The 13,204-nt window shown below is 45.3% G+C and overlaps 1 protein-coding gene across 1 annotated transcript in view; it reads right to left on the bottom strand.

Annotated features, from left to right (window-relative positions):
* Window positions 1-13,204, bottom strand: part of LOC135533157 (zinc finger CCCH domain-containing protein 13-like) — a 37,392-nt gene extending 24,188 nt beyond the window's left edge. Inside the window, exons 1-2 of the mRNA XM_064960563.1 lie at window positions 12,828-13,204; window positions 8,555-8,617 (exon numbers count right to left, since the gene is read on the bottom strand). Of these exons, the coding sequence (XP_064816635.1) occupies window positions 8,555-8,617; window positions 12,828-12,876 (112 nt within the window). The 5' untranslated portion in view covers window positions 12,877-13,204. The remainder of the gene's footprint in view (window positions 1-8,554; window positions 8,618-12,827) is intronic.

Here is a 13,204-nt window from a genome sequence, read left to right as displayed (position 1 = left end):
ACATTATCCCCAAGATGATTTACAATGCCGATGGCAACGCGTAGTATAGCTGACTTGTTAGACCGTAAACATTATCCCCAAGATGATTTACAATGCCGATGGCAACGCGTAGTATAGCTGACTTGTTAGACCGTAAACATTATCCCCAAGATGATTTACAATGCCGATGGCAACGCGTAGTACAGCTGACTTGTTAGACCGTAAACATTATCCCCAAGATGATTTACAATGCCGATGCTGACTTGTTAGACCGAAACATTATCCCCAAGATGATTTACAATGCCGATGGCAACGCGTACATAGCTGACTTGTTAGACCGAAACATTATCCCCAAGATGATTTACAATGCCGATGGCAACGCGTAGTATAGCTGACTTGTTAGACCGTAAACATTATCCCCAAGATGATTTACAATGCCGATGGCAACGCCAGTATAGCTGACTTGTTAGACCGTAAACATTATCCCCAAGATGATTTACAATGCCGATGGCAACGCGTAGTATAGCTGACTTGTTAGACCGTAAACATTATCCCCAAGATGATTTACAATGCCGATGGCAACGCGTAGTATAGCTGACTTGTTAGACCGTAAACATTATCCCCAAGATGATTTACAATGCCGATGGCAACGCGTAGTATAGCTGACTTGTTAGACCGTAAACATTATCCCCAAGATGATTTACAATGCCGATGGCAACGCGTAGTATAGCTGACTTGTTAGACCGTAAACATTATCCCCAAGATGATTTACAATGCCGATGGCAACGCGTAGTACAGCTGACTTGTTAGACCGTAAACATTATCCCCAAGATGATTTACAATGCCGATGGCAACGCGTAGTACAGCTGACTTGTTAGACCGTAAACATTATCCCCAAGATGATTTACAATGCCGATGGCAACGCGTAGTACAGCTGACTTGTTAGACCGTAAACATTATCCCCAAGATGATTTACAATGCCGATGGCAACGCGTAGTACAGCTGACTTGTTAGACCGTAAACATTATCCCCAAGATGATTTACAATGCCGATGTTAGATAGCTGACTTGTTAGACCGTAAACATTATCCCCAAGATGATTTACAATGCCGATGGCAACGCGTAGTATAGGTGACTTGTTAGACCTTAAACATTATCCCCAAGATGATTTACAATGCCGATGGCAACGCGTAGTATAGCTGACTTGTTAGACCGTAAACATTATCCCCAAGATGATTTACAATGCCGATGGCAACGCGTAGTATAGCTGACTTGTTAGACCGTAAACATTATCCCCAAGATGATTTACAATGCCGATGGCAACGCGTAGTACAGCTGACTTGTTAGACCGTAAACATTATCCCCAAGATGATTTACAATGCCGATGGCAACGCGTAGTATAGCTGACTTGTTAGACCGTAAACATTATCCCCAAGATGATTTACAATGCCGATGGCAACGCGTAGTATAGCTGACTTGTTAGACCGTAAACATTATCCCCAAGATGATTTACAATGCCGATGGCAACGCATTATCCCCAAGATGATTTACAATGTACAGCTGACTTGTTAGACCGTAAACATTATCCCCAAGATGATTTACAATGCCGATGGCAACGCGTAGTATAGCTGACTTGTTAGACCGTAAACATTATTCCCAAGATGATTTACAATGCCGATGGCAACGCGTAGTATAGGTGACTGGCAACGCGTAGTATAGGTGACTTGTTAGACCTTAAACATTATCCCCAAGATGATTTACAATGCCGATGGCAACGCGATGTATAGGTGATGTGTTAGACCGTAAACATTATCCCCAAGATGATTTACAATGCCGATGGCAACGCGTAGTATAGCTGACTTGTTAGACCGTAAACATTATCCCCAAGATGATTTACAATGCCGATGGCAACGCGTAGTATAGCTGACTTGTTAGACCGGAAACATTATCCCCAAGATGATTTACAATGCCGATGGCAACGCGTAGTATAGCTGACTTGTTAGACCGGAAACATTATCCCCAAGATGATTTACAATGCCGATGGCAACGCGTAGTATAGCTGACTTGTTAGACCGTAAACATTATCCCCAAGATGATTTACAATGCCGATGGCAACGCGTAGTATAGCTGACTTGTTAGACCGGAAACATTATCCCCAAGATGATTTACAATGCCGATGGCAACGCGTAGTATAGCTGACTTGTTAGACCGTAAACATTATCCCCAAGATGATTTACAATGCCGATGGCAACGCGTAGTATAGCTGACTTGTTAGACCGTAAACATTATCCCCAAGATGATTTACAATGCCGATGGCAACGCGTAGTATAGCTGACTTGTTAGACCGTAAACATTATCCCCAAGATGATTTACAATGCCGATGGCAACGCGTAGTATAGCTGACTTGTTAGACCGTAAACATTATCCCCAAGATGATTTACAATGCCGATGGCAACGCGTAGTATAGGTGATGTGTTAGACCTTAAACTGTAGTAACTATTACAGTACAACGGTTTGTTTTGTTTGATCGTAGCTAGCTAGCTACATAGCCGTCTTTGTATCTAAGTCAATTGTTTAGCCTAGAGCGATTTTCTAGGTTAGCTACATCGCAGCCACTACCAGCTAGCCTACTCCAGCAGTACTGTACCATTTCAATCATTTTAGTCTATAAGATTCTTGCTACGTAAGCTTAACTTTCTGAACATTCGAGACGTGTAGTCCACTTGTCATTCCAATCTCCTTTGCATTAGCGTAGCCTCTTCTGTACCCTGTCAACTATGTGTCTATCTATCCCTGTTCTGTCCTCTCTGCACAGACCATACAAACGCTCCACACCGCGTGGCCGCGGCCACCCTAATCTGGTGGTCCCAGCGCACGACCCACGTGGAGTTCCTGGTCTCCGGTAGCCTCTGGAACTGCCGATCTGCGGCCAACAAGGCAGAGTTCATCTCAGCCTATGCCTCCCTCCAGTCCCTCGACTTCCTGGCACTGACGGAAACATGGATCACCACAGATAACACTGCTACTCCTACTGCTCTCTCTTTGTCCGCCCACGTGTTCTCGCACACCCCGAGAGCTTCTGGTCAGCGGGGTGGTGGCACCGGGATCCTCATCTCTCCCAAGTGGTCATTCTCTCTCTCTCCCCTTACCCATCTATCTATCGCCTCCTTTGAATTCCATGCTGTCACAGTTACCAGCCCTTTCAAGCTTAACATCCTTATCATTTATCGCCCTCCAGGTTCCCTCGGAGAGTTCATCAATGAGCTTGATGCCTTGATAAGCTCCTTTCCTGAGGACGGCTCACCTCTCACAGTCCTGGGCGACTTTAACCTCCCCACGTCTACCTTTGACTCATTCCTCTCTGCCTCCTTCTTTCCACTCCTCTCCTCTTTTGACCTCACCCTCTCACCTTCCCCCTACTCACAAGGCAGGCAATACGCTCGACCTCATCTTTACTAGATGCTGTTCTTCCACTAACCTCATTGCAACTCCCTCCAAGTCTCCGACCACTACCTTGTATCCTTTTCCCTCTCGCTCTCATCCAACACTTCCCACACTGCCCCTACTCGGATGGTATCGCGCCGTCCCAACCTTCGCTCTCTCTCCCCGCTACTCTCTCCTCTTCCATCCTATCATCTCTTCCCTCTGCTCATACCTTCTCCAACCTTTCTCCTGAGTCTGCCTCCTCAACCCTCCTCTCTTCCCTTTCTGCATCCTTTGACTCTCTATGTCCCCTATCCTCCAGGCCGGCTCGGTCCTCCCTCCCGCTCCGTGGCTCGATGACTCATTGCGAGCTCACAGAACAGAGCTCCGGGCAGCCGAGCGGAAATGGAGGAAAACTCGCCTCCTGCGGACCTGGCATCCTTTCACTCCCTCCTCTCTACATTTTCCTCCTCTGTCTCTGCTGCTAAAGCCACTTTCTACCACTCTAAATTCCAAGCATCTGCCTCTAACCCTAGGAAGCTCTTTGCCACCTTCTCCTCCCTCCTGAATCCTCCTCCCCCTCCCCCCTCCTCCCTCTCTGCAGATGACTTCGTCAACCATTTTGAAAAGAAGGTCGACGACATCCGATCCTCGTTTGCTAAGTCAAACGACACCGCTGGTTCTGCTCACACTGCCCTACCCTGTGCTCTGACCTCTTTCTCCCCTCTCTCTCCAGATGAAATCTCGCTTCTTGTGACGGCCGGCCGCCCAACAACCTGCCCGCTTGACCCTATCCCCTCCTCTCTTCTCCAGACCATTTCCGGGGACCTTCTCCCTTACCTCACCTCGCTCATCAACTCATCCCTGACCGCTGGCTACGTCCCTTCCGTCTTCAAGAGAGCGAGAGTTGCACCCCTTCTGAAAAAACCTACACTCGATCCCTCCGATGTCAACAACTACAGACCAGTATCCCTTCTTTCTTTTCTCTCCAAAACTCTTGAACGTGCCGTCCTTGGCCAGCTCTCCCACTATCTCTCTCAGAATGACCTTCTTGATCCAAATCAGTCAGGTTTCAAGACTAGTCATTCAACTGAGACTGCTCTTCTCTGTATCACGGAGGCGCTCCGCACTGCTAAAGCTAACTCTCTCTCCTCTGCTCTCATCCTTCTAGACCTATCGGCTGCCTTCGATACTGTGAACCATCAGATCCTCCTCTCCACCCTCTCCGAGTTGGGCATCTCCGGCGCGGCCCACGCTTGGATTGCGTCCTACCTGACAGGTCGCTCCTACCAGGTGGCGTGGCGAGAATCTGTCTCCTCGCCACGCGCTCTCACCACTGGTGTCCCCCAGGGCTCTGTTCTAGGCCCTCTCCTATTCTCGCTATACACCAAGTCACTTGGCTCTGTCATAACCTCACATGGTCTCTCCTATCATTGCTATGCAGACGACACACAATTAATCTTCTCCTTTCCCCCTTCTGATGACCAGGTGGCGAATCGCATCTCTGCATGTCTGGCAGACATATCAGTGTGGATGACGGATCACCACCTCAAGCTGAACCTCGGCAAGACGGAGCTGCTCTTCCTCCCGGGGAAGGACTGCCCGTTCCATGACCTCGCCATCACGGTTGACAACTCCGTTGTGTCGTCCTCCCAGAGCGCTAAGAACCTTGGCGTGATCCTGGACAACACCCTGTCGTTCTCAACCAACATCATGGCGGTGGCCCGTTCCTGTAGGTTCATGCTCTACAACATCCGCAGAGTACGACCCTGCCTCACACAGGAAGCGGCGCAGGTCCTAATCCAGGCACTTGTCATCTCCCGTCTGGATTACTGCAACTCGCTGTTGGCTGGGCTCCCTGCCTGTGCCATTAAACCCCTACAACTCATCCAGAACGCCGCAGCCCGTCTGGTGTTCAACCTTCCCAAGTTCTCTCCGTCACCCCGCTCCTCCGCTCTCTCCACTGGCTTCCAGTTGAAGCTCGCATCCGCTACAAGACCATGGTGCTTGCCTACGGAGCTGTGAGGGGAACGGCACCGCAGTACCTCCAGGCTCTGATCAGGCCCTACACCCAAGCAAGGGCACTGCGTTCATCCACCTCTGGCCTGCTCGCCTCCCTACCATTGAGGAAGTACAGTTCCCGCTCAGCCCAGTCAAAACTGTTCGCTGCTCTGGCCCCCCAATGGTGGAACAAACTCCCTCACGACGCCAGGACAGCGGAGTCAATCACCACCTTCCGGAGACACCTGAAACCCCACCTCTTCAAGGAATACCTAGGATAAGATAAGTAATCCTTCTCACCCCCCCCCCCCCCCCTTAATGATTTAGATGCACTATTGTAAAGTGGCTGTTCCACTGGATGTCAGAAGGTGAATTCACCAATTTGTAAGTCGCTCTGGATAAGAGCGTCTGCTAAATGACTTAAATGTAAATGTAAATGTAAACATTATCCCCAAGATGGGGAGATGTTATTTGCACAAGTAAGAGAAAGACCCTGTTATGTCTGACCTCAGAGGCATGGGCTTTCATCTATTCTGAGTTGTGACCTTTTGACCTCAACAGCTAAGAAATACTGGGAGGGAGCCAATTACAGTGAGATGACATGTCCGTTATAGAAGGCTAGGCTTTGAGTGAAACAATGAAGAGGGCTTCACAACAACACACACAGACGGACACAAAGAAACTGATATGGCAAAGATGACATTCATCTAAAAATACTCAAACTAAGCTGGGCGTCATATCAAATTAATTTGATTCATTCTAAATGTTTTTGCGAGATATTCCGAATGCCTGAATCGCAAAAATCAACGTTTTGTTGTTTTCCATTTTTTGGAGAGTTTAGTTCCACTTTTTCTCATGTTGTATGTTTGGTCGTCTCCTTCTCTCTTTTGTCTGCACTTTCCCCATTTCCCCCAGAGATCTGTGTATAATGACGCGATGCACGTCATCACCCTAACAAATGGGAGTCGTTGTCCCAAAGGCAGGAAGGCAGGCGACAAGCTTAGGTCCATAGAAACACATTGGCCTTATTTTATTTGAACTTCACTCTCGCTTTACCTCTTCGTCTATGGTTTACACGCCACCAGGCCCTTTCCCCCTGCCTCTCACGCCACCAGGCCCTTTCCCCCTGCCTCTCACGCCACCAGGCCCTTTCCCCCTGCCTCTCACGCCACCAGGCCCTTTCCCCCTGCCTCTCACGCCACCAGGCCCTTTCCCCCAGAATCGTTCATATGGACACCAAAACACACTGAGACATTATTTTACTGTAATAAGAGATATCTTTTCTAACGATACCCTTATGTCCCAACTGCTCAAATTTCACAGAGAGCAGACACCTCTAAAACGAGTGTCAATTTACATTGATTCTGACCCATTAACGCTCAGTGAGTCACATAAGGGTACCACTAGCACCTGAACCAAAGACACTTATACTAGCTGTCTAGTCTGTGTTTTAGAAATGTGCAATAAGCATAACACAATTATATACAATATATATGGAATTGGCAACTTGTTCTCATTCTGAGAAATAAGGTAGGCCACTTGATTTCAACATCAGAACAAAGAGGACAGGCTAACATGCTTTTCAAACTGTTGGAGACAAACAGAAGGGTGTGTTAATAACAATTAAACAGTTCAACTTTGTTGGCTAGCAAATAGATCCAAGTTGGCTAAACATGAAATATAAAGATTAGCTGGCTAATCACCAGCACGTGGGCTTGAGAGACTGTTGATGAGATCCGTGTTGATGTTCTATAGCCTAATGCCTGCTACAAGAAGTTAGTAATTAGTGATTATAAACTGGGTGGTTCGAGCCCTGAAAGCTGATTGGCTGACAGACGTGGTATATCAGACCGTATACCACGGGTCTGACAAAACATGTATTTTTACTGCTCTAATTACGTTGGCAACCAGTATATAACAGCAATAAGGCTCCTCAGGGGTTTGTGATATATGGTCAATATACCACGGCTAAGGGCTGTATCCAGGTACTCCACATTGAATCGTGCATAAGAACAGCCCTTAGCCGTGGTATATTGGCCATATACCAGACCCCCTCGTGCCTGATTGCTTAATTATGCATGGTTCTAGTTACGTTTGTAAAAAGGGCATTTTCATAGACAGACTTGAAAACCAGATCATGGATTATTGCAAAAAATAAAGCAGGTTAAACTATTTTGACCGAACAATTAAATTATTAGTGGGTCTTATGGTTGTGGAAGGCTTAAATTTAGCCTAGCTATAACTTCACAAGTCCTGAACTCATTAGATTATTGCTGACTGTTTGAAATGCAGTGTATTTTAAAACAATGCTTATTTAGCGAAAACATTTACCACTATATTTTTGTTGTTACGGGCGATGCACAATATACATTGTAATTTTCACCAAAATCAATCTGATTTTTAGGCTATAGATCCCTAACTCAAACACGCAATCAATAATTCATGCAGGGATACAAACACCACAAACATACACACAGGTTTCTCATGGAAAATCATAGAATCTCTCACGTTTCCCTGATGACATCTCCAATCCCTGCTAAGCTGATTGTGCTGGCCTAACGTCCACCCAGACTAGACCAGTCTGACAGAGAGAGACCAGACTGGACTGGTTTGTTGTACTACTGCAGACGGGCATTAATAATGTGATCCAGACACAGTGAGCAAACGCCCAGCCCGCTAACAGCCACCACAGAACCAGTGTGCCATTGTTGTGGCTGCAGACCAGCTGTGTTTTGCAGCTGCTTACTGCCTGCTACCACTGCCGCTGAGGTTTAGGGTCAGACATGAGATTTTCAGGGGCATCACGGGACCATTTGTGTTTTCATTACAGACTTCTCTAATTCCAAATACATGGAACATTTTGATTGTTTGTATTCCCATAAAGAAAGCATAAAAAGTGTGCTACTTGGAATAGTTGACATGAAATAGCCATATGCTGCAAAGACATCTCAATGTGCTTGGCTAAAATAGTTAGTCTCCTTTACGTCTCATTATCTAGAATAGTACTTCGATGGAGGATGTTTACTGTGCACAAAGCGGACTGTCTGCATCCAGAGGGCTCTGCTGTGGGAACAGCCAAGACGACCTGAAACCATTAGGAATGGGAGAGTAAAGCTGATTCCAGGTCATCTCAGGTGTGGTAGTATACTTACTTTCCTGCTCCTGGAGGTTATGGGCCAGGCAGTGGTCCTCCAGAACAGCAAAATCCCGAACAACTGTAGACAGAGAGACAGGAAGTTACTTCAAAATGAAAGTTTGTAATGAAAATAGGCAATACTACTCCACACTTGGGAAGTTACGTCTGTGTCGTTGCGATATTTTGTCTGTGTTAAAGTTGTCTGTGTTGGGGCGATATGGCTGAAGTTCTTATGGAAACAGACCAAAAGGCCCTTTGAGAAGCTGTTTTTTTGTTGGTACTGTAAGAACTCAGCTTGATAACCATTGTTCCATGTTAGAAGACATTGTGTACACCACCGACACATGATGTTCTACTGCAGCACTGATAACAGATACGCCCTGATCAAGGGCAGGAAATTAACTAGAAACAGAGCACCAAAGACCAAACAAGGGTTTTGTGACCCTAATAACACAAGCGCCCCCAATTTAACCTTGACGGCTAATCTTACACTTTGCACCTGTGGCAGCTATTGGGGCTGAACTACAGCATCAACTGGAGAAATGTCAAGGCCGTTGTAACAATCAGACAGAACATCAGGCCCACAGAGGGGAAGCCCATGACCTGTTTTTGTGGTCAAAAGGACGATTGCTGCACTAACAAGCCATTCTCTGTTTGATGCCTGTTCAGAGATTTAGAAGACAAAAGGAGAAGCTGAACTTGCCCATGTCTGGGGCCCTAAAAGAAGAGTGTATATTTAATTAAAGAGAAAAGCATGAACTGAAAGTGGGGTTGAGCAAGCGACCCTGGGCTAAATAAAGACTGATGATTTTGTTCTGTTGGTAGAAGCAAGTTTGTTTGTTTTTTTCCAAACAAATTAACAGATTTGCTCATTTCGAATTAGGCTAGGCCACATCAGCCTACCTAACCAAGCCTAAGCGTGCTGTGGTAAATCTTTTCTTTTTTTTTTTAAATGTAGAAAAACAAACTGCCAGTAATTAGTTATTAAGTCTTATAAGAAATTAAGTCCTTGCTTCCAAGGCACGACAGCATGGCAAAGTGTTCGTTATAATGAGCCTTCTTAGATATCACTCAGTCATTTAATAATAGTAAAGAATAGTAGAAGCTCCACTTCTGAAACCACATTAACTTTTTCTGAGGACATGCAAACCTTTTAATTAGTTTATGGGGAAGAGGATGGAGGCAGCAGCTTCCAAACAGGCAGCACAACACTGTCAAAAAGCATTCAGACTGCCAGACAGAGGCAAAGCAGTTGTGAAGATGCGAAGTGGCAAAGTGCCATAGCTTAAGACGAATCAAATCAAGAGAACAAGAACAATCACAGGAGCAGAAATTGCAGACAGAAGAATGGAACTCATGGAAGGAATCTGAAAGTCTGTCAGAGATGATGGACATCTCTGGCAATGAGCATTGTAGGTTTCCCCTTGGGCATCACTTGAAGGAGAATTGAACCGCCAGTCAACATGCAAACTAGCGTTAACAGTAGTGCTGGTGCGATATTCATAAGATCACAAGCACTATCAGCATAATCTTCATAATTTAAGGGGATCAACCAGATTACATAGGAAAACCCTAATCTAGGTTTGGGACAATTACCGTATCAGTGATGGTTATAGATGAAGACACTCGTGAAAATATAATCGCTCCGCCATTTCCTGGTTGTTAAAATTCTAATATAGGTTTGCCTAATTTCAGTTTGTGATTAAACAAGCAATAGTCTCATTAAACCACCTAAACCGCTGTGAAATATATTTTCAATAACCAAAAATATTGTATTTTCAGCGGTTTAGAAGCTGGTGTACAAAACCGAAAGAAAGAGACACCAAAACGAAGTTCTAGTGTTTTTCACATAAACCTGTATGCACCACAACCCATCTCCATCAGTCGACACACAACAAGAAAATTATTATTCAAAAAGACATGCTCATGTCCTTTTGCATTTAACTCCATCAGTCCAATAAAGCATATAAACTTGGATAGAGCCCTGCTGCCGTAGGGGCTGTTTTCATCTAGAACATTCTCAAGGTGAGCAACACAGGCAATATTTGCTGATGAACATTCAAAATGGTTTCTGTTTTATAGGCTGGGTAAACTGTACTTAAACCTCTTCTGTTTAACTGGAATATAATCATTCTGGAAATGCTATTAAGTGACTTTCCATTTTCTGGCACAAAACTGTGGTGAACATCTTTGAGGAAGATACAAAAAAACTGATTATAAATATGTAATTAACCATGTATCTCTCTGTTACTGGCAGTGTGTGGCTAACGTCTAGACTAATTTGACTACCATGTCAGAGGTTTCTTTCGAATCATATTCAAATAGCCCTACCAATCTCAGGGACATAGCCTAAAGATGGGCCTATGTCCACTTGGTTATTCCACTGACCATTTTGGCCTTATTTTGACTAGTTCTCCTCCCTCTCTCTCTCTGCTAGCGAGCCTGCCACAGTTCAACCTCACTCAGCAAGGCAAGCCACAATCTGTTCTCAGAGATGACCTCATCCATATCATACATAATTAATGACAAAAGCAGCAGTCCACAAACTGTGCAGCAGTATTTCTCAGCTGCTGTAGTGCCATGTGAAGACAACCCAGAGCCTCTATGATTAATAGACAGCCCCATAGTGAATCAAACTCCCCTGACACATGTCACTGCTGGGCAGGGGAGGGATGAGCTGCAGCTCCACTGGGGTTAATAGATAGAGAATGGGCAGAACAGGGAGGGGGTAGATAGATGGATGTGTCATAGTGAGAGGATGAATTAGGTCCCATTTCCATAAAACCCCCACCCCAGACAGGCTCACATAAACGTTGATTAACACTGACCACGTTTCAGCCTTATGCTTAATCTCTTAATTGAACCCCCCCCCCCCCAGGAGATTCAATCTAGCACTGACCTAACCTACTGAACATTGTTATTTCTCCATTAAAATGTGCCTCAATGTTTCAAAGCATGGCCCTCTACAGTGCCATGCGTGGATCACGGACCAAGAGCAAAGCAAAAGTCTGTCTACCATGAAACGTGCTGAGGTTGCACGTCTAGGAACAGGCCTAGATCAGGCCTGGAAGAAATAACCCACACTGTTTCATCCAAAAGTTCACTGAGGCTGGCAATAAATTCTTATTTTCCCAGTGAATATAAATCATTTTGTCATTTGTAAGCAGGAATAAATTAATAAATAGGGGGTGGGGGTGGAACCATCTCAAACAACCATATGTATCACTTGGATGGTTCCATGGAGCCAGCCGCGCAGCAGTGGAAAGGCACGTTCTCCCATCATGCTCTCCTTCAGACCACCATGTCAAAAATGCCATGGAGTTGGACCAGAGCAGCTGTTTCCCATTCTCAGGAAGAGACAGTCTGCCTCACATAACCCAATCCGAGCAGATTGAAAGCATACACAAGAACATGATATTTGTAGAAGATATCCAAACAAGGGGATTGTTTTAAGTGTGTTATGGTCTGTCTGTAGTGTCCACTCATATCCCAACAGCTGTTATGAGCTATTGTTTTGGACAAGAGTTAGGGCTCACCAATTCTCACCACTCTTCAAAATCTGAATAACATTTTGTTCCAGCCCAGACTAGGCCATTTTGAGGTAACTTTGTGAGTAAAGGAAATTCGTTTGGGAATGTTTTGCACACTAACATGGCATAGTTTTTTTCAACACATAGCTAGGTGGGACAATATAGCATGGTCCACCAATCTGTGCATTCATCTGTCAGGGGAACACGGAGTGTGTGCTCAGAACAGGTGGTGAGAAACGTTACAAAACCATGATCTGATGCCCACAGCATCTTTAGACGTCCAGACCGTATCCTGGAGAGATTGAGTGACAGCATCTGGCTCAACCACTTTACATGCAAACCACCTGAATGCCTTTGAATACAATAACTAGTTAGCCAGGGGAAAAGCAGACAGTTTGCAGTAAAAGTCGAAAATCCATTGCCACCTCGGCAGACCAGAGATAGCTATCTTACACGTTAGTTGTCAGACAGTTAAAAACTCGCACAATCATAACAAACACCAGAATCATGTGTGAATTTATTTGTCCCCAGTTAACGTTAGCTAACTAGCAAAAACATGTAAGCCAGATCCTTAACAGTGACCCAGTGTAACGTTAGCTAACGTTAGTTTGCCAGTTTAGCTATTTGACAAAACAAACATAGATTAAGCATATATGATGCAGGTACTTGACACGTGTCAGACAGGTGTAAACCATCGAGGCTTAGCTCTAGCTACAGTTTATCTATAGTGCTGCTAAGTAGCTAGCTAGCAAACGTTACCTTCTTTTACTCCAGGCAGTTTGTTCTGATCGATGCTAAATTCAGCCATGATGTCAGCGAGGTGTCAACGCCGTTCACGTTGAATTACGCTTCCACGATTTCCCGAAGGGTACAGTACCGGAATCTGATTTATTGCTTTTTTTGTCATAAACCCAATTGATGATTCCAATACTAGTACGGGTGTCTCATTGATTAGTATCAAGTAGCTTCCTAACCACCTCTAAACCTCCCTTCGCCAGTCCGATTCGTGTGGGTCTCTCTCTCACAGACCCTCCCTCTTCTTCTTCCTCCTCCTTTGCAGCTGTGGATTTCATTAGCTAGCCTGCTGGCTTGCTTCAAGACCAGCTACGGGATGCAGGGCGGGTCATATCATTCAC

This window comes from Oncorhynchus masou, unplaced genomic scaffold (assembly GCF_036934945.1).
Source record: "Oncorhynchus masou masou isolate Uvic2021 unplaced genomic scaffold, UVic_Omas_1.1 unplaced_scaffold_2253, whole genome shotgun sequence".
NCBI lineage: Eukaryota > Metazoa > Chordata > Actinopteri > Salmoniformes > Salmonidae > Oncorhynchus > Oncorhynchus masou.
Note: the sequence above shows the minus strand (reverse complement) of the source record. Positions and strands in the feature narration are given on the sequence as shown.